This window comes from Pseudorca crassidens, chromosome 10 (genome assembly GCF_039906515.1).
Source record: "Pseudorca crassidens isolate mPseCra1 chromosome 10, mPseCra1.hap1, whole genome shotgun sequence".
Classification (NCBI taxonomy): domain Eukaryota; kingdom Metazoa; phylum Chordata; class Mammalia; order Artiodactyla; family Delphinidae; genus Pseudorca; species Pseudorca crassidens.
In genome coordinates this window covers 68,701,734-68,724,362 of record NC_090305.1, presented here as the reverse complement: position 1 = coordinate 68,724,362, position 22,629 = coordinate 68,701,734, and the positions used below count along the sequence as shown (strand labels likewise).

Genomic DNA, 22,629 nt, shown 5'->3' with positions numbered 1-22,629 from the left:
CCTCCCCCCATTCGACCTTACACTCCTATTGTCCTAAACTGGTGATTCAGGCCTTTCAGCCCTTTGCAGAACTTTGGCCCTTTGGAGGCAGGGCAGTCAGCAGGGGGAGGTCTAGCCCCCAGCTCTATTTCTGAGTGGCTTAACTGGCTCCAACCGCCCAATCTGCCCTGATCAGATGGAAGCGCCCGGGGCTATTTCCCTGCAGCTGGGAGTCAACGCACTGTGTGCTCTAAAGCTGCGTCTGCCCTTGGGGCTGCCCACTCCCTCTTCTGATCCCCTGGGCGGGGGAGAGACCTAGCTAAGCAGGGCTTGGACTACATCTCCCAGCGTGCCTGTCAGAGTGGTGGCCTCTGTGCGTCGGCTGCACCCGTTGCGGGCAACAATGCAGCGGGCTGGGAGCATGATGTCCCGTCTGGGCTCGTGTCTCCAGGCGCTCCCCTCGGCCCTGCGCCGTTCTCTCAGTAGTGCACAGGTGGGATAGAGGGTGCTGGGTTGTGGTGCCAGTCTTGGAGGGTGGGGGAGGAAGAGGGCTGGGGCCTGGGGCCTTGGTGGCACTGAGCCCGGCCGCCCGCAGGACGTGCTCCGCAGGACACCACTCTATGACTTCCACCTGGCCCATGGCGGGAAGATGGTGGCATTCGCAGGCTGGAATCTGCCTGTGCAGTACCGGGACAGCCACGTTGACTCACACCTGCATACACGCCGGCACTGCTCGCTCTTTGACGTATCCCACATGCTGCAGGTGAGCCAGGGGAGTGCACTGATTGCCAGGCCAGGGCTTCCTCTCCGTCCACAATGGTGCAACCCTCAGCTTTCTTTGCTGGGAGCTGGATTCCAAGGGCAGCCCTCTCAGAAGAGTTGGAGGTCTCAAGGGTGTAATGTACTATGGCCCTCAGTAAACTGACTCAGAGGGTCTCTTGATCATCTCCTGTCTTATCTCTCTAGCCTGCTCCCACTTAGTGGAGTGCCTCAACGTCCTGGGTTTTCCAGGGCTGCCACTCATTGTCATCCACTGTCCTAGGTATTGGTTTGGAAAAGGGGGTATTTCAGGAAGGTGCTGGGCCCTTTCAAGTTCCCTAACCTCCCTGAGTGCATCTCTTCTGTATTGGCGGGTGTGGGGGAGTCAGAAAGTAGGGCTTCTGCCACTTGCAGAACCAAAAGACTAGTCAGGCACTTTGGCTGGATTGGAAAGTGCTGTGGGTGGCAGGGAGGATGCCTCCTAGCCCCGTGGCTTTCCAGAGGCTTTTTGATCTCTTTCCCAGACCAAGATATTTGGCCATGACCGGGTGAAGCTGATGGAAAGTCTAGTGGTTGGAGATATTGCAGAGCTAAAGCCAAACCAGGTGGGCCTCTCTTTTATTTCTGCTCAATGAGTGTTCTTAGTCATAAGCCAGCAAACCAGTCTGAGTCCCTGCTTCGGGCCTGGGGGCACAGAGATGGATCAGACACAGTTTCTCAGGGCTTTCGTTCTTGGGGGACAGAGTCCCTGAGTCATGTCCAGACACCCAGCCATCTGCAGGGAGGGTCCTATCCCATCCCCACCACATCAAGCTGGAAGGCCAGAAACCCAGGTTCACGTCCTGTTCTGTGACTTCCATGCTGCTTAACCCCTTGCAATTTAAATTGTAGTCCTGGGAATTCCCTGGCGGTCCAGTGATTAGGATTAGGACTCTGTGCACTCCCTGCCAAGGGCCTGGGTTCAATCCCTGATTGGGGAACTAAGATCCCACAAGCTGTGCGGCCAAAGAAAAACGAAAGTGTAGTCTGTAAACCAGCAGCCTCATCGTCACATAGGAGCTTGTTAGGATACACTCTCAGGCCAGTTCTTCAGACCTGCTGAATCAGAACCTGCATTTTAACAAGATCCCCAGGCGATTCATGTGACCTCTTAACCTCAGGCTCTTCTTATACTGTCCATCCAGTGGGGAGGCTGAGGCCAGCCAACCTCAGTGTTACAGAGGGTTGTTGTGGAGCACATGGGGTCATCGAGATAGACTTTGAAGCTGCTGCTGCTGCTTTTTTTTTTGGCCATGCTGGATCTTAGTTCCCCAACCAGGGATTGAACCCTCACCCTCAGCAGTGAAAGTGCCGAGTCCTAACCACTGGACCACCAGGGAAGTCCCATAGACTTTGAAGCTTCTGTCCTGGGGTTTGGAGCACAGACTGAGTTGTCCTAGGTCTGGGTGGGACGAAGCATCAAGTCCTAGGTATGGTGGGTTAAGTGTGAGAGGGGCTCTCTGTACTAAATGGGGAGGGGTGCAGAGGCCCCACCAGATCAGGGAGGTGTCCCCCAAGGTGGGGAAGAGGTGAAACCTTTCTCAGTGTATGAGGATCAAAAACCCTGGGCTTGTGCAGGGGCCTGGGCTGACCCAGCCTTGCTTCTTGCACTGCCACCACCCCTCAGCTCTATTCACGAGGGTTCATGAGTTTGTGGTGGCTGAGTGGGCCCAGGGGCGTGTTTGACTCACACTTGACCTTGGCCTCTTGGACCTGGAGGCAATGATGCTCCACTTTGATGCTAGGGAACACTGTCGCTGTTTACCAATGAGGCTGGCGGCATCTTAGATGACTTGATTGTGACCAACACCTCTGAGGGACACCTGTATGTGGTGTCCAATGCTGGCTGCTGGGAAAAGGACCTGACCCTCATGCAGGTATAGCCCCTCTGTGTCCCAGGTACCCTGTCCTCCTTGTTCACAGAGCAGCATCCTTGTTTTCCAGGACAGACCTGGAATGGATAAGGAGCTCAGACAATGGCTCTTTGAAAGAACAGTGGGCCAGAGCGGGCCCTCCCTGGAGCATGCTAAGTTTCAGTGGTGGGGAAGTGGGGGAGGTGGGGAGGTGAAGCTGATCCTGGCCCCTAAGTGAGGATCCTCTGGTGAGGATGGAAGGCTGGAGCCTGGTGTTAGAGCTGGCAGACCTGGGCATGAGTCATCCCTACCACTTAGTAGTTATATGACCTTGTTAAGACGGGAACCAGCCTACTCTGCCGAGCTCTGCAGCACCAGGTGCTCAGTAAGGGGTCCCAGAGCAAATGTGGTATTTCTTTCCTTTCAGGACAAGGTTAGGGAGCTTCAGAACATGGGCAACGATGTGGGCCTGGAGGTGATGGATAATGCCTTGCTAGCCCTGCAAGGTAAGTGGGCCAGGCTGGGTTTGGAGCTGAACTTTGCCTTCCAGGTTTCCTCTACTGCTTGGCAGAGAGGCCGTGCCGGGGGAAGGTGAGGATGGTGCACCATAATTCTAAGTTTGGTATCATGCCCTCCTTCTACCTGCCACAAGGCTCCATGGGCTGTGGGCAAGAGCATCTTCTCCCACCTGCAGAGTGGGGCTTGCTCAGGGCTTGTTCTGGTCCCTAAGGGCTGTGATCCAGCTTTCTGGGGCACCAGGACCTGGACACTTGGTTATTGGCTCCCTGGGCCCAGGCCCCACTGCGGCCCAGGTGCTACAGGCTGGCGTGGCAGATGATCTGAGGAAACTGCCCTTCATGACCAGTGCTGTGATGGAGGTGTTTGGCGTGTCTGGCTGCCGTGTGACCCGCTGTGGCTACACAGGAGAGGATGGTGTGGAGGTTTGTCAAGAAGTGGGCACAGGGTAGTGCAGGGCATAGGACTCTGGGGCCAGCAGCCCATCTGCTCCCTGGTGTCCCTTGCAGATCTCGGTGCTCGCCGCGGAGGCAGTCCGCCTGGCAACAGCTCTGTTGGAAAACCCAGAGGTGAAGCTGGCAGGTCTGGCGGCCCGGGACAGCCTGCGCCTGGAGGCAGGCCTCTGCCTGTATGGGAACGACATTGATGAACACACCACACCTGTGGAAGGCAGCCTCAGTTGGACATTGGGTAAGCTGGGCTAGCACTCAGGGAGGGGATCCTGAAGGCTGGAGTGACCCTTGATGAGACCAGCCAACCCAGGACTGCTTCCAAGGTTGTGTAGCCTGGAGCAAGTGGCACAGCCTCCCTGAGCCTTCATTTCCTGAAGATACCACAGTGGCTTTGCCCAATAGATACTGAGGACCCTCAGCAAGCTGAGGTGGGGAGCATGGCCTCCAAGACCAGGGGTCAGTAGGTGGATGGCTGACTGCACTGCAGGGGAGGAATGGGGTCTAGGGGCAGCCTGAGCGAAGGGGCCTTGATGCTGGATGGATGTCACTTGGGTTCCTTGTCACTAGGACCTCCTGTAGTCAGGGGTCCTACAGACTCTGGCTTAAATCTGATGTGTCATGTTCCAGGGAAGCGCCGCCGAGCTGCTATGGACTTCCCAGGAGCCTCAGTCATTGTTCCCCAGCTGAAGGGCAAGGTGCAGCGGAGGCGTGTGGGGTTAATGTGTGAGGGGGCTCCTGTGCGGGCGCACAACCCCATCCTGAGTACGGAGGGTACAGTGCTTGGTAGGTTGACCAGGGAAGTTGGAGAGCCCTTGTCTCTTCCCTAGGAGGGTGGGGACCCTGGGCTGGCAGGGTGGTGTTGACACATGGCGTCTGCCTGGACAGGTGCTGTGACCAGTGGCTGCCCCTCACCCTGCCTAAAGAAGAATGTGGCGATGGGTTATGTGCCCTATGAGTACAGTCGGCCAGGTACCCTGCTGCTGGTAGAGGTGCGGCGAAAGCAGCAGATGGCCATGGTCAGCAAGATGCCCTTTGTGCCCACAAACTATTATACCCTTAAGTGAGGATGACTTGGAGCAGGGCCCTCTCCTCCAGGAGCCTTACCCTGGAGGGCATTGTACAAGGGGCTAGGGGTTTGTACAAGGGGTTTGTCAGGAAGCTGAGGCAGAACACACTTGGGGTGGCTAGGTGGAGGCTGGTACTGGTTGTCTGGGTAACGGGGTCACACCACCTATTCCCACTTCATCCTGTGCCACTTGCAACTTCAAGACCCCATTTCTGAGTGATGGACCAGCCCACGGTCCCATTTACCCCACTCTTGCCTGCTGGAGAAGCATCAGTTCTGGCACCTCGCCCTTCCACTCTGCCAGGTGCTGCCTGTGGAGCAAAGGCTCACCTTTAGCGGGAGGAGAAAGCCTGCCCAACCTACCTCACCACGGTTTCTCACACTGCAAAGGGTCACTACCTTGGGCAGTGCCGGCTACCTCCTCTGGTTCACTTTCCATGAATTCAAACTGTTGCCTCTTCCTGGGCAGGGATGATTCCTGACTCACAGAGGGTTGGCCTAGTAGGGCTGTGGTGCCCGTGTGTAAACTTGGGGATGGCTGAGGGGGGCATGGACTCATTCTTCCACATTCTCCAGTTGGCCCAGCCTGCTGCCCAGCAGCCAGCCATGCCAGGCTCACCACCTGTTCTGAGCCCCAGGGCTGTTGTAGGGCAGGCTGGGCCTCCTCCCAGACTTGCCTTATCCTGGGCTGACCTCCGTCCCTGGGACTTATTACTGGACTCCACTGACCCCTAAAGAAAATAAAACATTAAATGAGCTTCCTTCCTTCTTGCTTGCTACAGTTCTAGCTTCATTGTTCTCTGTCCACAGGGTTCCTAGGGTGCCAGTCCAATGCCTGCCTTCCTGGCCCAGACTCAGAGTGGGTTCCCCTTGAGAGGGGCAGGTCTATAAAAACTAAAGGGGAGAGTGCCCCTACTGGGCACCACCACTGCTCCTCCAGGGAGATGGCATCACCTCTCCACCTCTGCAAGTTGTATTCTGGGTGCTCAGGGGCAACAGCCCCCAGGGTGTTCCGTCTCCAGTTTCCCCTGTGCGTGCACACTGTCCTGTCAATAACCACACAGCTGATGCACTTCCATGTTTAATAAGCCACATCCTCAGTTGAGCCTGGGGTGAAATATGGGACCAATTCTGAGTGTGGTGTTTGTTGTCAGTGCGTAGGCCTGGGGCTGCAGAACCATCATCCCACCAGCCAGAAGATACTCCGGAGTACTCGTGCATGAGCTCAGCATAGTCCTACTCCAGTGCACTCTGCAAAGACAGCCTAGGCAAAGGCTGCCAGATGGAAATGTGACATTTAACAGAGAGGAAGGAAGCAGTGGGACATTGAGGTAGCTGCTGGCCCAGCAGAAGCAGGCAGAAGTATGTCCATCAGGGAAGCAGGCAGGTCTAGGGCCACACTGCTTTCAGGAACTGGTGTTTGCCACTTATACCTTTATAAGTTCCCTTGGCTCACTGTGGAAGTGGCAGGCCTGCCTAGCCTGTGGGCTCTTAGAACGAAGCTCCTCTGGTTCCAGGTCAAGATGGGAAGTGGTGAGGCTGCAGGGCACGATGGGGCCGCTTTGCACTAAACAGCTCAGTATGTCCCTTTGAGGGGCAGGGTACAGATCCACAACCCCACAGGCACTTAAGCAGTGGAGATGGGAGTTCACCCCTGGGACTCAGCCACTTCTAGGTACCCAGCTTCCTTCTGGGAGGGGTTAAGAGGAATATGAGTACAATGAAAAGACAACTTATATAGCCTGACTCATAGCCTGGAGAGCTCAGGATGAGCCAAAGGAGGTGGGTGTTTGGTGTCCACTGTCTTATACTTGAATGGCCAGCTAAGTAACCATAAAATATAAGGCTGTGTCCAGGCCAGGATTCCCTGGGTCCCTGCCAACAAAGCAAAACCAAATAAAGGAAACCCCAGGCTTAGGGGAAAACAGACCTGCCTTACAAATCTCAGAGCTGGTCAACCTCAGGCTTCCTCCCAGGGACAAATCTCTACAGGGTCACATCCCAGGGGGATGGGAAGAGGAACAGGAAAAAGCCAAGACAGAAAATGGACTGTTGCCCTCCCCAACCCAGAGGCTTCTGAGCTGACCCCTGAAAGGAGAAGCATGCCTTCTCTCCTTAAGCCACCCAGATCAGGGTACAGGCAAACTCTTTACTGGCCCAATGCCTGGGGCTGCTGGAGGCAAGACCAAGGGCAGTGGAGGCCCAGCCCTGCAAGCACTGGCATACTCCCTGCCCCCAACCTCTACCCCCGCTGCAGTCGTCCCTGGGGTCTGGGCAGCAGCAGAACCCAGTATGGGAGCCAGCAGACCTGGTGATGTTCCTGGAGACCCCTCTGCTGCCTTCCCTTATTCTCTGTGGGTTTTAAGAGGTTCATTTGCTGCTGTTTCCCTGAAAGTGATAGAAGAGAAGAGGGGTTATTCCGTGGACAGCATAACAGTCCCCTTGTGGGGGCTGAGCTGGGCTCAGTAAGGCCACACTATAACCTAGACCTCTCTGCTGAGCTTCCACAGCCCTCATTGGGTCCATCACTTTCCCCTGCAGACTTATTCTTCCTCCTGCTTCTCCACTTTGTGAATGGTGCTCCCATCCTTCGCCAGTTGCCAAGGACAGAAACCTGTGCAGTGGCAGGCCTCCTAATTGGCCTCTTGCCCTCTCTATTGGACACCTTTACCTATTTGCCATAAAGCAGGCAGTTATAAAAGCAAATTCGGTCAGGCCATGGCTTTGCTGAGTCCAATAGCTCCTTGAGACTTGGGATAGGGTATTCCAGGTCCCTTCATGCCTTTATGTTTGAGCTCCAGCGTCACAGCCTTGTCTATCCTTCCAATATGTCACCCTTGTTCTTGCCTCTAGGCCTTGTTCTGTCCATTCTCTTTGCTTGGTACACCCCTAGCCTTTGCCCTCAGCTTAGGTGTCTGACTTGGAAGATACCAGCTCTGATGACCCTTGCCTCTGCACTGCTGCCCTCCCCTTTTATTTATTAAAAAAATTTTTTAAATATCTTTATTGGAGTATAATTGCTTTACAATGTTGTGTTAGTTTCTGCTGTACAGCAAAGTGAATCAGCTATATATATACTTATATATCCCCATAACCCCTCCCTCTTGAGCCTCCCTCCCACCCTCCCTGTCCCACCCCTCTAGGTCATCACAAAGCATTGAGCTGATCTCCCTGTGCTATGCAGCAGCTTCCCGCTAGCCATCCATTTTACATTTGGTAGTGTATATATGTCAATGCTACTCTCTCACTTCGTCCCTGCTTCCCCTTCCCCGCCGTGTCCTCAAGTCCGTTCTCTACATCTGCGCCTTTATTCCTGCCCTGCCACTAGGTTCTGCTCTCCCCTTTTAAATCTCTGGTTCCACCTGTGAGCAGGGCCTGGGTTGTTCTTGTTCTCTGGACCTAGTGTGGCCCCTGCCATGTGGTAGGAGCTCAGAGATCAACTGAATGAATGCTCTGATTAGTGAGTTCATGTTTTACAGATTAGAAGGCTGATCTGATGAGTTCAGTCAGTGCACTAAGGACAGAGGCTCCTGCCTTTCCAACTGAGGGGCTTACAGTGCAGTGGAATCTCTACATCTCTTACAGTGCAGTTGCCACTACATCTCTGAAATTGTGACAATAATGCCACCCACCGCACAGGTTACTGAACAGCATACAGATGGGCTGTTCAGACATCGATGTCACTTGAAGCCTGAGCTCTAGTGCAGACCCTGGGATTTGCTGCAAAGCTGGTGGCCTCCTACCCTGAGAACTCCCTTCCCCTGTCCTCAGCTCAGGGGTGGCCTCTGCCTGCTAAGCATGGGGTAGACATAGGAGTAGATTTACTCACCAGGAAGGGAAATGCGTGGAGCCATCAGGTGTGGATCCGTTCTGGCCGCCCAGACCTGGGGGCAGGAACACATCCAGAGCTGCAGCAAGCTGGGGGTGGGTATCTGAGCAGGCATCAGCCCAGGTCAGGTTAGAGGCCAGTGGTATTGTTTGATGGAGAGTGTAGTGGAGGCCCTAAGGGACTAGTGATATTGTCTGACGGGGGTTGAAAGGAATTTATATGTGACGGGTGGACTGGTGGGGTTTCTGGCGTGAAATGGTATGTTGACATGGGTCAGGGTACAGCGTTGTTGTGATGAGGTTCTCAGGGGACCCACTGGTAGTCTGGGGGGGGTTCTGGGGAGCCCAAAGGTACAGTCGGTGGGGGAGGGGGTGGCCGGCCCACGGAAGTTGGTGGATCGTCTCACCTGGCCGGTGATACAGCCCGGTCACCGTACTCCCGTAGAACCCCCACGCCAGCTGGATGCTCAGGAGACTTAACACCAACCAAAGCAGCAGCAGTTTGAAGAGGGTCACGCGCATGTCCTGCGCCTCCCACTCCAGCAGGAACTCGCTGCCGAGGGCGCCCAGAGCGCCCAGCACCGTGGCCGGCAGAGCCTGCAAGGACTGCCCAGACCAAGGCTCCGCCATGACGGGCCGGCGTCCCAGCCAGGGGACTGTCACCGTAGTCCCCACTGCGCAGGCGTCTGGTCTTCCGGAGCCAGGTCCGCTAGTGCGCACGCGTAAACCCACGGAAGGCGCGTCTACCCCGCTTGCGCGAAGAGTTGGCAGTTTGGGGAGGAGTGTTAAAACCGCGCACGCGCACTTAGCCCCACCCTGCTTAAAGGATGAGTGACTCGAGGAGTATAAAATAGCAACCAGGTCTTTTATAGCCCAGGAGTTCCCATGATGCCCCACGCGGCTGCAATGATTGGTTAAGAGTCTTGCTTTTAGGGTGTGGACACGCTCCTAAGCAATCGTGGCTGAGCAGGGAGTGCGCGCGCGTGCGCGGGGCCGCGACTGGGGCCGGCTCGAGCCCGCTGGGCACACGGGGGCGCGCACGTCTCTCCCCGCCCTCCCGCCGCCGTCGCCGCCCGCTCTTGCTTTCTCGCGCTCCCCGCTCGTTGCTCTCCGTCGGTTCTCTCGTTAGTCCGCCGCAGCCTCTTCAGCCACCCGCCGTAGTCTTCGAGCTTGCGAGTCGCGGACGGGAGTCCTCGGCGCGGAGAGGCCGGACTCGGAGTCGTCGCCTGAGGTGAGCGAGAGGGTTCCCTCCTGGCGCCGCGGTGCCCCGGGCCCGCCCGCCCGGCACTCTTCCGGCCGCCCGCCAGCCGCCGCCCCGCCGTGGCCGCGCCCCACCTGCTGCTCTCGGCCGGCAGCACCAGGACCCTGGCCCCTGACGCTGACCCCAGGCCGGGGACCCAGGCCCCGCTTCCAGAAGCGACGGCCCCGCCCGCGCAGTCCCCGGAAGCGCGCCCCGCGGCCTCCCGCGCCCCTTCCCCCGCCCGGCCAGGCCTGCTGGAGCCCAAGCCGCCCGCCAGCTCTCGGTCCCTGTCGCTTCCTCTCCTAGGGCCGCGCCGGGCAGGGCGGGGGCTCTAAGCTGGGCCCCACGAGCTGCTGGGCAGCCGGCCCCTGTGAAGCGCGCGTGGCTGTTGGAGTTGAAATAGGAAAGAAACTCTTTACAACTCCATTTTGGCTTTTACGTTTAACATGAAACATGAATCACCGTTTTATACTGCGTGAAGTCCAGTTATGTTTTGGGTATTTTCGTTTTTAATGCAGTATGCTTTGAGATTGTGTAAGTAAAATATAATGTTGAAATCTTAAGGGTTAGAATTTTTCGGTATTTAAAAGAAGGGAATTTTCCAGTTGAAAGGAACATTTTTTCATGATTTAAACTGTGTGTCATCAAAATAAAGTATTAATTTGCAATTTTGCTTAGTCTAAATTACTGCCTTGATTAGGAATCACTTGGACATCTGTCCTTAGTTACCTGTTGGATCCAGTTACACGTTCACTAAATAGTACTATTTGCACTCAAATTGATTTGGTCAAAACCATGTTTAGTAATTTATGATAGAAAGTTGGCATTCTTTTTCCCAGAGTTGGTTTCACTTGTGTTTCTTAATGATCCTTATTTTAAATTTTTACTTCTGTTGGTAACTCGTTTGATTCTTTTTGTGTTTAAGACAGTTTATTGAAGTAAATGTTTCTTGCAGATGTGTGATCAGATTATACTCCTGCCAGATCTGAAGGGGGAAAAATACTTTAAAAATTCTTTTAAATGTTGTATGTGGTGAGAATTTTTCCGCCACTTGGTGTCACACACCCAGATGTGTAATGCTTATGTACCATTGCCTGATTGTCACTTTAGACATGGCTAAATTGGGAGAGATGCTGCTTTGAGCATTTGGCACAAGTGACATTGTTTGGACTGAAATAGAACATTAATTCTTAATTGTAAAGGATAACTTGAGGGATCTCTTTTGATAAATTGTCTTGAGTAATTCTATTTACTTTTTTAGAGCACTAGTGGCTCTTGGGGACATAAAATATATAAGATGAAGAAAACAAACAAAAAATATATGTAAGATGGAACTTGGTTTTAGTCAAAGTCTAGTCCTAGACTTATAGCCTCTGTTCTCATAAATATCTGTACTAGAGGGAAGAAGAGAGGAGGAATCCACTGACTTTTTCACTGATCAAGAATTTTAGACCTGAAAGGAATCTTTAGGACTTGTAGTCCAACCCCATTTGCAGATGAGAAACTGAGTCCCAGAGACTTAAGTAAATTTCCCAAGGTCATATGTCTAGTCAGGTGCCAGCCAGAACTATTTTCACTGTAAGATCTTCTCCATGTACTCCCAAACAGCTTGCTTAGAGTCAGCTGAAATTCAGGACTTCCAACTTATTCCAACTGTTTCTTCATTTATGTATTGCTGATTTTTCATGTATTGGGAGAATCTGAAAATTTTTCCAAGCAAATTTCAGTTCTTAAGCTTTTACTCTCCTTTCTGTAATTTGGATGGTCCTACAGCAGTTGATTGAAATAGGTAAATGAATATACAGGGTCTCTGCTTGGGCTAGTTCTTGCTGTGAGGTGTTTTGGTCTTCTTGAGGGACCCAGCTTCTTCCACAGGCAGGCCTAGACTCCCCTGCTCCAAATCCAACATAGTTAGGCCCTGATAAGATGTTATCGGGCAACTGTGGGCTCTTTTGACTATTGATTTGAGGTGGGATGGAGAGAAACAGTATATATTGAGAATATAGTTTCCTGTGTATATGTATGTGGTGGTGGTTTTGCTGGAGTATTTTCAGTCCTGATTCCTTGTTTGTCAGTTAACTCCTTTTAAAACTTTAACCTGGTCATGTGGGGGTGTAAGTTATTAGAGTAAAAACAGGTAGATCTTCAGGTGTTTCTTGTCTATAGGGTGGAGTCCACGCTGTGACTGGAGAAGGTGGGTTGCTACTTTGGGCCTTCTTTATTGTCCTGGAGCTGAGAGAGTCACGTTAACTTTGCCAGAAGAAAGACTGATATTTCAACTTGTAAGAGCACAAATTTGGGCTTGCTGGGCTTCTATAGACAGCACCTCGGGTTTAACTGCATTGTGGCTACTAGTGATAATGATAAATGGTACATAATCACTGGATTTTAATCACATATATTTGCAGTTTTAAAAGGTCCCTAAAGGTATTTCGTCTTCCCTTACGACTTAAGTTTATTCCTTTATGCACCTGGCCTGTAGAACTATTTGCTTGTACCTTCACATTAAGATAACCAAATTTTAAACTTGTGTTAATGTGTCTCACTATAGTCTGCTCTTTGGGGACATGCTCATTGTTAAGTACTTGTGAGATTAATAAATTAAAATTCTCAGTACAAAGTTAGTAATTACTGTAAAATTCCTATTTCAAGTGTTTATTTCAAGTGATTCATTTTTAATCTGTGGTGCTGAAGTATTAAGTCCTTGTATACTCATAATTATGGTAGTCATGTGACTGAAAATCAGATAGACATTGAAGCTACTCATTCTGGGTGTTGGTCTGAGTTTATTGGTACTTCCTCCAGATGATTATGAATACATGTTTATAGCTAATAATCATCAAAATATGAGATACTCTGTTAAATTGGAGCCAGTTTGCAGTTGATACCAGATTGAGCTTGATTTTTTTTTTTTAAGTGGGTGGGTAAAGTAAATGTGCTTAAGCATATTTGTGATAGCATCTTATTTAATATTCAAGTAAAGGGAAAGAGGAGAACATAAGCAGCCAATGAAATAAGTTTGGAGTGGAGTGAAGGGAAAAGTGGGAGGTAAAATGAAATTAGAGAGGTGGGCAGGGACCACATCATGTAGGACCTTTTAGGACATGGGAAGTTCTTTGGATTTTTTTTTAATCATCAGATTTAAAAAAAAAAATCAGGATAATGATCCGATCTGATATTAAACAATTAGAATCATTAACCAAGAGTAGGGGGTAGATCTGAGTCCATTTTGACTTTAAACAGTAAACTAATACTGACCATTTCTGACAAAGGTATCAGAAGGATTTCCTAATATTATTCATGTCCTTAATCTAATGATTTCAGCCTGTTTTTTGAATCCATTGATTTTCTGACTGTTGTCTTTAATTTTTGTGTAATGCCTGTATTAAAAAGGAAATGTAATTTGATAAAGCAGGTCATTCAGATGTTCTTGGTAGGCTGGGTGGTAGGCATACAGGTGTTCACTGTAAAATTCTTTTAACTTTGCTGTGTGTTTGTAATGCTGTGTGTTAAATGTTTATAATGTTGGGAAATTAATTTGCGTAGGATTCATCTGCTTTTGATTTTTGCTTTTAAAAGGGCAACATTAATTTGTAATACTCAGAAAATAAAGTTGATAGTGTGCATTTTGTTAAGTGAAGGAGGCCAAAACGTTTAAAAGTGGTAAATTTTATGCTGTGTCAGTAAAAATTAAATTCTGTGCCTTTCCCCCTTCTGGATTCTGAATTACTTAACAGAACTTCGGGCAAGCCCATTTTACATCCTGTGCTTTTGTTTTTTTCTTTGTGAAATGAATAGACATAATTCCTGATTTTTTTTTTAATGTGTTTATAGTACCTTTCATCTGAGAAGTTCAAGGCACTTTGTAGAACTTCTGCCACACAGGCTGTGGGTCTTGCAGCACATTTGTAAGGTATGTAAATAGCTTTCATTCCCCTTCCTCCATGGAAGAGAAATAATTATTATATATTATATATTAATGTAAGTTCTAAGGAAATGTGGGTGCAATACTATTAATGATTTTCTTTTCCACCAATCTTGAGATCGTTATCTTACTCCATAACTTTTCTCTCTGGTCTTATTTTCCAACCTCTCTCTATAAGATACTCCTCTAACTTCCTATTTCTATTCTAAGCAATATTTTTCTTCTTAGATGAAGATATATTTCCTAACCTCTTAATCTTTAAGGAGATGTATTTACCATATTATACACATACTTCTCTCGCTTCTGGATCACTCCCATCTTAATTCTTCTGTTTTTAAATTTCTTTAAGTTTTTGTTTTTTCTGTAGAGTAGTTTGGTCATCTTATAGTTTGTGCACAGCCTGTGCTTTGGGTATGTCTAATTATCAGTAGAAAATAATTCAACCAGAGAATGAGGATTGGAGGACAATCCTTCTTACCAGAGGAGTCAGCATTGAGAGGAATGTTAAGAGCAGGTGTAATAGCCCATCCAGGGGCTATTCAGATATTTTAAACCGATTACAAATAAAGGAAATAGAATCATCTTAATTTTATTGATACCATGTGAGTATCCTGGTTTGGTACCATTTTGACTACTACTTCTTGTTCTCCTTGGGTCTGAGGGACCTCTGTATATAAAGAAGTGAGCTGTTAAGAGTATGAATATTCTCATTTGATGAGATAGGCTACCTGGCAGGGAAGTCATATAACGGTAGTGGTTTTGGTTGGCTTTGAACTTATGGTTGGCTTTGAACTTAACGGTTGGCATCGTAAAAGGAATGGCCAAGCTAGCTTGTCATTATTCATTCATTGAACAAGTAGTTACTATATGCAGGTGCTGTTCTGGGACACATTTGAAGAAAACAAAGAAGGTCCCTGCCCTCAGGTAGTTTTTTCTTTGTTTTACAATGTCTTTATTCCTAAAAACATGAACATTTTGAATCATTTCATGTGCTTTTCTCAATATCACTGACGAGAAAGTGGAAAGCACGTCAGGGGTTAATAATCACAAAAACATTAATAGCGCTGCTCATTTTTATTCTGGTAGGGAATACTGATGATCCATGGCAAGAGATTAGCCCAGTGCAACTGCTGGGCATAGGACAGCAACTGGTCTAGCACCACTGGGCGTGATACTCTGTTGCAGTTCCATGAGGCTTGAAATTCTTTCAGCAGATTCGAGTGATGCATTAGGGTGGTTTGATTGATGGCCTCTCTTAAAAGAGGGCAGACTGTATTTCAAAGTTGTTTTCTCAGTTGTTCATTTTTGACATTACTGAGTTAAAAACAAAAATAAGGTTATGCTTTTGCTCTGTAAGTTTGCTTACATCAGATTTGTTTCACCAGAAAGGCTGATGGCCCTGTAATTACAAAAGAATTCTGCCAGACAGTGTGCCTGCCTGCCTCCTGCCTGCCTGCCTGCCTGCCTCCTGCTTGCCTGCCTGCCTGTCTGTCTGTCTGTCTATCTATCTATCTATGTATCTATCTGTCTGTCTGTCTTTAAGCAGGTTATTTTATTTCTTTGAGCCTCAGCACCTACATCTATGAAATGAAGATTTCCATTTCATAGGAATTTTAGATGAAATAATATGTGAAGAGTACAATGCTCAATGCATATTAGTTTTCTCCCTTGTTGGAAATACTTGTTCTAACTCTGGTAGATTCTTCAAGTATATTTTTCTTTCAGGATATCAGTGCATTGTATTTATATAGTGACCGTTTGCTTTCAGAGTGATGAAGATTTTAGTAGGAAGCTTAAAGTTACATGAATTTCTTTACTGCCACCTGACTGAATAGGAGGAACACGTGTTTCTTGTTTTCATTTTCTTTTCTTGTCTTTTGTTTGTTTAACTATAGGAGTTAGTATGTTGGGCTTAGATTTTACCATCATTTTTTTTTTTTTTTTTGCGGTACGCGGCCCTCTCACTGTTGTGGCCTCTCCCGTTGCGGAGCGCAGGCTCCGGACGCACAGGCTCAGCGGCCATGGCTCTTGGGCCCAGCCGCTCCGCGGCATGTGGGATCTTCCTGGACCGGGGCACGAACCCGTGTCCCCTGCATCATCAGGCGGACTCTCAACCACTGTGCCACCAGAGAAGCCCCAGGCTTATTCTTTAGAAATTATATTTTACATTAATTAAGTTTTCCAATTTTGCTAAGCTTGCATCCTTACCATAGTCCCTAAGACAGAAGGCCCTAAAACTTAACGGGAAAATGTTTTGAACCACTTCATCAGTTTAATAGTAGGCCCCAGAAGCAGTTCCCACATAAAAACTGATGTGTTTTTTGCAAGAAGAGGGATAAAAGAAGATAGGTTTTTATTTTCTGAAGTTCCTAGCTGCTGTAAAATACAGAGACCCAATTCCATTACTGTAAAAAATTGTTTGTGCTTTGATTTTAAGCATATGGTTGAAAGTTCTACTTTTGTTATATGTACACTGCTATTTTTACCTTATTCCCATGGCAGTTGTGTCTCAGTTGATATAGTGCAGATGAGTTGTCCCCTGGTGCCTCTTCCATGGGCCCAGAGAGCAAATGTTTGGCCACTCTTCCAGTGTACCTTTAGGTAACCCTATTATTTGTTATTTAGGTTTTGAGGCCTAAGGAAGGAAGTACGTTTAAGGTGGATATTTAATGTTGTAACAGTACAGTTTTTTGTCACGAGATAATTTTATTACATGATTTGGCAGTTTGGTTGGAAACACTGGCGTTTAGAGTTTTTTGTGGGAAAGTTATTTTCTGGATGAAGTCTTTTGTTTAACTTTTAAAGTTATTCAAAGGAGACTTTATCTTTTGAAGGTCTTAAGTTCAGAAAAGGAAGGCCATAGAATATCTTAGGTAAGAGCATGGGCTCTCTGGAGAGAACTGACAGTTAAGTACTAGCTCTTATACTTGACAGCTTATGACTCTGGATAGTAATGTTACCCCTTTGTAACCCAGTTCCTTCTCTGTAAAATGGGGTAACAGAGTGCTGTGAGGGTTCAGTGAGAGAGAAGCACTTAGCCCCAGTGCCAGACATGCAGGTTCAGTTCTTTAACTTTCACTATTCAAGTTACAGTTTGTAGTACCTAGTAATCACACTTTAATCTAATCTGGAAGGTGATTTTTTTGGAGGGGGGATAGCACCCTAAGAATTAATTTGGGGGGAAATAAACAGGCCTCTCTACTGGATCCCTGTTGCTTAGGAACAGTGGTTCGCAAACCTGGCTATTCCTAAACATGGGATCCAGTTCCTAAAGTTGGAATTACTTCAGGAGGCTTTTTTAAAAATCACCTTTGTTGAGGTGTAATTTGCATAAATGTACTTATTTAAATAACAGTTTAGTACGTTTTGGTAAATATATACACCTGTGTAATTGCCACCCAGTCAAGATACAGAACATTTCCTTGGGAGGCTTTAAGGTTTTCTATTTTTAGGGGGGCGTTGGATGAATTGGGAGATTGGGATTGACTTATATACACTACTGATACTATGTATAAAATAGATAACTAATGAGAACCTACTGTATAGCACAGGGAACTCTACTCAGTGCTCTGTGATGTCCTAAATAGGAAGGAAATCCAAAAAAGAGGGGATATATGTATACGTATAGCTGATTCACTTTGCTGTACAGTAGAAACTAACACAACATTGTAAAGCAACTATACTCCAATAAAAGTGAAAAAAAACCATTTTCTATTTTTAACTAGTTTTTTATTTAAAACAATATATGTACTTTATTCTTGTTGGGACTGTGAATTACAAGTCAGAACTACAGTGAGGTGCCACCTCACGCCCATTAGGATGGCTGCAAGTATCAAAAAAACAGAAAACACCAAGTGTTCTCAGGAATGTAAAATGGTACAGCCACTATGGAAAACAATATAGAGGCTCCTCAATAAATTAAAAATAGAATTACCATCTGATCCAGAAATTTCAGTTCTGGGTTTATATCCCAAATAATTAAAAGCAGGATCTTGAAGAGATATTTGTACACCTGTGTTCATAGCAGCATTATTCCCATTAGCTATAACAAGGAAGCAACCCAAGTGTCTACCATCCAATGAATGAATGGATACGCAAAATATGGTATATACATACAATGGAATGTTATTTAGCCTTAAAAAGGAAGGAAATTCTGCAATGTGCTACAACATGATGAATCTTGAGGACATTATGCTAACTGATGTAAGCGAGTCACAAAACGGCAAATACTATATGATTCCACTTACACGAGATACTTAGAGTAGTCAAAACCATAGAGACAAAGTGGAATGGTGGTTGCCAGGGTCTGGCGGGGGAAGAAGAATACTGGGGGGCGGGGTGTTAATGTACAGTGGGTATAGAGTTTCAGATTACAAGATGAAAAGAGTTACGGGGATAGATGGTGGTGATAGTTGCACAACAGTGTGACTGTATTTAATACCACTGCACTGTACGCTTAAAAGTGGTTAGGATAGTAAATTTTGTTATATATATTTTACCACAATAAAAGGGGGAAAATGCACTAGGTAAAAATAAAATCATACAGTAATGTTTATAATAAAAAGTGTATATTCTTCCTGTCCTAGAGTGCAGTCCGTCTCTCAGAGTATTGCTTCCTTTGGAGCTTTAAAGGTATTTTAGAGCAAGGGGTTGGTAAAGCATGTATATTCATTGCAAGGCAAAAGGGGTAGAGCATGAAAACAAGCCTTTCTCACATCTCTGCCTCCCAAGGTTCTTGCTTCAGAGAAAACCTTGTACCTGTTTCCTGTGTATAAACCAAGTAACTGTTTCATATGTATCCTTGTAGAGATACTGTGTCCCTTTTTTATATACAAACTAATGCACATCACACTGTTATACATCTATTCTTTCCCCTTAACAATAGGTCTTGTTGATTATTTGGCAAGATAGTTAAAAGTATACACTGTGGAAAATAGTTTGGCTGTTCCTCAAATAGCTAAATACAGAATTACCTTACGACTCCTAGGTGCATACCTAAAAGAATTGAAAGCGGGTACTCAAACAAATGCTTGCACATAAATGTTCATAGCAGGGCTTCCCTGGTGGCGCAGTGGTTGAGAGTCCACCTGCTGATGCAGGGGACATGGGTTCGTGCCCCAGTCCGGGAAGATCCCACATGCCGCGGAGCGGCTGGGCCCGTGAGTTATGGCCTCTGAGCCTGCGCGTCTGGAACCTGTGCTCCGCAGTGGGAGAGGCCCACGTACCGCAAAAAAAAAAAAAAAAGTTCATAGCAGTACTATTCAAATACCCAAAAAGTGGAAATAATCAAAATGTCCATCAACAGGTGAATGGATAAACAAATATGGTATATACATACAATGGAATATTATTCAGCTATTTTTTTAAATGAAGCACTGATACATGCTACTGTGTGGATGAACCTTGAAAGCATTATGCTAAGTAAAAGAAGCCAGACACAAAAGGCCACATATTGTATGATTTCACTTATATGAAGTATCTAGAATAGGTAAATCTGTAGAGACAAAGCAGATTGGTGGTTGCCAGGTGTTGGGGGCATGGGAAACTGAGGACTGACTGCTTAATGTGGGTGTGGGGTTTTCTTTGGTGGTGATGAACATGTTTTGGAACTTAGAATTGGGGGTCGCACAACATTGTGAATGTACTAAATATCACTGAATTATACACTTTAAAAAGGTTAACTTTATACTCTGTGAATTTCACCTCAATTTAAAAAAAAAAGGTTTTTAAATGGATGTTCAGGCCCCACCCTAAAGAGTTTTCAGTCTGTTAGTTGTGGAACCTTGAGAGGAATAGCGATTTTTATTCCAAAATACAGTGCCTGTCTGTGAACTGTCATTGCTGAAACATCTCAACAGGACATTAGGCAGCTTGGGACTTTTGGTTCATTCTACTCTATGTGTCAGTTCTCCATACAGGCATTGTCTTGGGGACAGTGTAAGTGGAGAAGAAGGTTGCACAAGGTCAAATCCTGATTCTTTGCATCTGTTGGTTGGACAAACAGTTCGTTCGGGTTTTCCATGACATCTTACGGGAAAACCCGAACGAACTTTTTTGTCGACCCAATATTTAAGTTTCACCTTGAAATTTTTACATTTTGAGGTCAGTGATATGATGCTCCTATTTAGGAAGCCAGAAGGTATGTTCCCTCAGGAGTGTTTCTTTCCCCCCTACCCCACAAAGAATTTCAGTCTGGGATGATTCCCACTTGGCAGTATATTGGAGGCTTTCTTGTTCTCCTCTGCTTGCCCTTATTATGTACCTTAGGCCTGCTGCTCTTGGTCTCCAAGGGCCTTTGAACTGACATTGACCCTTGGCAACTGCTTGATCAGGATGGCCAAATAATGTTGATAGTACCAGGCTCAAGCTCATTATGAGCAAATGGACAGATGGTAGTTCGCACCTCCTTGCCAGAGGTTTCCAATGTAGTCCATAAACAAAATAAATGGCTTTATGTTTTCAACTTACTTTCCCAAGTGTTTAATGGTGTTTCCATTGTGCTAGTCACAGTGCTAGGTATGGGTGAACCTGGAGTTGATAGGACAGATTTCTGCCCATTGCACTGAAACACAGTTTCTTCCTCTGACTTAAGGAAGTAGTATGTATTCTGTTCATTTGTATGTGTATTTTAACAAAGGACCAAAGCAGTGGAATGGAGGAGGGTACTGGAGAAGGGAGTGCTTATGAAAAATCTACACTTCCTTTCAACCAGGTTTATTGTTTGAACAAAAATCTGATTCTGGTTTGGTTGTTACTTTTAGGACTATCTGAAGAAAAGGCTGAATTTTGACTTTTATTTTCTGTTTTATAGTCCTGATAGCTTTGCTTCAGGAGGGTGCATTGTAGGGCATCCTGTAAACTTTCATTCATGTGTATTTATGTACAGGAAGTATGGCTCCTGTAGAAAATTTGAGATCCTAAACCACTGAAATAGTGTCTTTGTGTTCTGGATAACTGAAGCTTGCATCTTTAAGCTTTAGAACTTGTTTTATTCCTGTAGTGAATGTCTTCATTTTCTCTTATAGTATCTGGGCCTTAAACTTCCCTGCATAATGATTGAGGTCTTTGCAACTAAAGGATGTTTTTTTTAATATTTATTTAAATATTTATTTTGGTTGTGCCGGGTCTAGTTGCGCCATGTGGGATCTTTAGTTGCGGCATGCAGACTTCTTAGTTGTGTCATGCATGCAGGATCTAGTTCCCCGACCAGGGATGGAACCCGGGCCCCCTGCATTGGGAGCTTGGAGTCTTACCCACTGGACCACCAGGGAAGTCCCCTCCTAGAGGATTTTTAAGGTCTGTCTTTGGAGTATGTTGCACTGCTTTAGGACTCTGGCCTGGCCTGAATGGCACTTCCCTCCCTCCCCATTTTACGTTTCCAAGCCTGATTTACAGGGTTTTCTACTTTCATGTCATAGGCTACACCTCTTTCTCAGCCAAGCATGCATTTTTCTAAACTACTGTGCACTGAGCTACTGGCCAGTTAGACTTGCAGAGTTGTGTAAAATTAGAGCAAATAAGATCATAGGATCTGAGTTTTAACACTCATTGTTACAGGTGATTGAAGTTCCTGATTATATGAGGGGTTTCTGTAATTCTATGAGGGTGAATTCTTAAACTACTACAACTGTGTCTTAGGAGGTAGCTCACCATTGGTGTACACAGCTAATCTTGTAACTTGTTTTCTTTTAAAAATTTGCATGGAGCAAATTGGTTATATAAGCTTCTTTGCTCTGGGAAATGTATTTTTTGGAATTGGTTATTTGAACACTTAACTGTTACATGCTTGTGCCTGTGCTTGTCCAACAATGGTGAATAAGAGGTGATTCTTACACTAACTGGAGTTTGGCAGGAAGAAAGTTTGGAGGGGGTGTGACGAGTGAAGTAGAGAGAAATTTTTTTTAATGCTAATTTAAAAAAAATAAATTTATTTATTTTAAGTATTTATTTTTGGCTGCGTTGGGTCTTCGTTGCTGTGCGCGGGCTTTCTCTAGTTGGCGGCGAGTGGGGGCTACTCTTCGTTGCGGTGCACGGGCTTCTTATTGCGGTGGCTTCTCTTGTTGAGGAGCACGGGCTCTAGGCGCGCAGGCTTCAGTAGTTGCGGCGCGTGGACTCAGTAGTTGTAGCTCGCGGGATCTAGAGCGAATTCTCAGTAGCTGTGACACACGGGCTTAGTTGCTCCGCGGCATGTGGGATCTTCCCGGACCAGGGATTGAACCCGTGTCCCCTGCATTAGCAGGTAGATTCTTAACCACTTTGCCACCAGGGAAGTCCTGAGAGAAGTGTTACATGCTCAGAGTACTTAAGGGACCTGATTTAAGTTGGCTCAGGGAAGGCCTTGAGAGAAAGTGACTTAGCCTTTTAAGTATGAGTTATCTAAGTGGGGGAAGGGTGGGTGACGTTCATTCAGGGCAGAGGAAAGACAGAAGAAAGATGGCTTAATATCCTCAGCTATAGGATATTTTATTGTTTTGGCCAAGGGTGGTTGTATGCCTCGGGTTTTATAATTTTATAAGTTAGTGGCTTGGGATTTATAGTCATTTCCTTATCTGCAATATGACATTTTGCATCTACATTTCATCCAAAATATTTTTTGCACCTCTTGCATTGACACTACTCCCTTCTACAGAAACTAACATTGACAAAACCTAGGGTTGGGGGTAAGTTATTATGTACACTAGGATCATCACCCTTCATAATGAAATTCACAGGATTTTTATGTATCTTAAATTTTCCTTTTAAGTTGTCAAGTTTAGTTTCCAAAAGACTAGACAATTTTTGCTTTTGTAATAGTCATATGTACAATACTGATTTGTTTGTAACAACTTCTTTAGGGAGAGAAATAAACAATATGAAATTTCAACTGTATTACATAATTGAAGCATATGGATGTTAACAAGTCTTATGAACTCAACTTCTAATCTGTTGCGTCCACTGTGTTTAAAATAATGAATGCAGTAAAAAAGTAAAAA

General features: G+C 46.5%; 3 protein-coding genes across 11 annotated transcripts in view; 2 read left to right on the top strand and 1 right to left on the bottom strand.

Annotated features, from left to right (window-relative positions):
• Window positions 1-19: 19 nt before the first annotated feature.
• On the top strand, window positions 20-5,421 carry AMT (aminomethyltransferase). 2 transcript variants are annotated; one of them, XM_067754408.1, is made up of 9 exons: window positions 20-472; window positions 575-742; window positions 1,263-1,343; window positions 2,523-2,654; window positions 3,058-3,136; window positions 3,426-3,571; window positions 3,656-3,836; window positions 4,226-4,381; window positions 4,484-5,421. In XM_067754408.1, exons 1-9 carry the CDS (start codon window positions 383-385, stop codon window positions 4,660-4,662), a joined length of 1,212 nt encoding a protein of 403 aa, XP_067610509.1. In that variant the 5' UTR covers window positions 20-382; the 3' UTR covers window positions 4,663-5,421. The 2 variants fall into 2 exon arrangements, with proteins under 2 accessions (XP_067610509.1, XP_067610510.1); XM_067754409.1 differs by lacking the exon at window positions 4,226-4,381.
• Window positions 5,422-5,732: 311 nt separating this feature from the next.
• On the bottom strand, window positions 5,733-9,320 carry TCTA (T cell leukemia translocation altered). 6 transcript variants are annotated; one of them, XR_010947032.1, is made up of 4 exons: window positions 8,900-9,320; window positions 8,494-8,596; window positions 6,098-7,052; window positions 5,733-5,939 (listed from the first exon to the last, which is right to left on the bottom strand). XR_010947032.1 is itself a non-coding variant. In XM_067754420.1 (4 exons), exons 1-3 carry the CDS (start codon window positions 9,120-9,122, stop codon window positions 7,010-7,012), a joined length of 369 nt encoding a protein of 122 aa, XP_067610521.1. In that variant the 5' UTR covers window positions 9,123-9,320; the 3' UTR covers window positions 5,733-6,539; window positions 6,973-7,009. The 6 variants fall into 6 exon arrangements, 5 of the variants coding, with proteins under 5 accessions (XP_067610521.1, XP_067610522.1, XP_067610523.1 ...); XM_067754420.1 differs by having other exon boundaries at window positions 5,733-6,539; window positions 6,973-7,052; XM_067754421.1 differs by having other exon boundaries at window positions 5,733-6,354; window positions 6,973-7,052.
• Window positions 9,321-9,531: 211 nt separating this feature from the next.
• RHOA (ras homolog family member A) overlaps window positions 9,532-22,629 on the top strand; it is a 51,989-nt gene continuing 38,891 nt past the window's right edge. Inside the window, exons 1-2 of one of the 3 annotated variants that reach the window (XM_067754416.1) lie at window positions 9,532-9,723; window positions 13,567-13,645. The gene's annotated coding sequence lies outside the window, so the exon portion shown is untranslated. The remainder of the gene's footprint in view (window positions 9,724-13,566; window positions 13,646-22,629) is intronic. The other 2 variants (XM_067754415.1, XM_067754417.1) reach the window with 2 other exon arrangements.

Coding starts and splice junctions, on each gene's coding strand:
- AMT (XM_067754408.1), top strand. CDS start 383: ATGCAGCGGGCTGGGAGCATGATGTCCCGTCTGGGCTCGTGTCTCCAG. Junction 743..1,262: donor ACGTATCCCACATGCTGCAG/GTGAGCCAGGGG, acceptor TCTCTTTCCCAG/ACCAAGATATTTGGCCATGA. Junction 4,382..4,483: donor TACGGAGGGTACAGTGCTTG/GTAGGTTGACCA, acceptor CTGCCTGGACAG/GTGCTGTGACCAGTGGCTGC.
- TCTA (XM_067754419.1), bottom strand. CDS start 9,122: ATGGCGGAGCCTTGGTCTGGGCAGTCCTTGCAGGCTCTGCCGGCCACG. Junction 8,597..8,899: donor CGGGCTGTATCACCGGCCAG/GTGAGACGATCC, acceptor ATGCCTGCTCAG/ATACCCACCCCCAGCTTGCT. Junction 7,053..8,493: donor TCCACGCATTTCCCTTCCTG/GTGAGTAAATCT, acceptor TATCACTTTCAG/GGAAACAGCAGCAAATGAAC.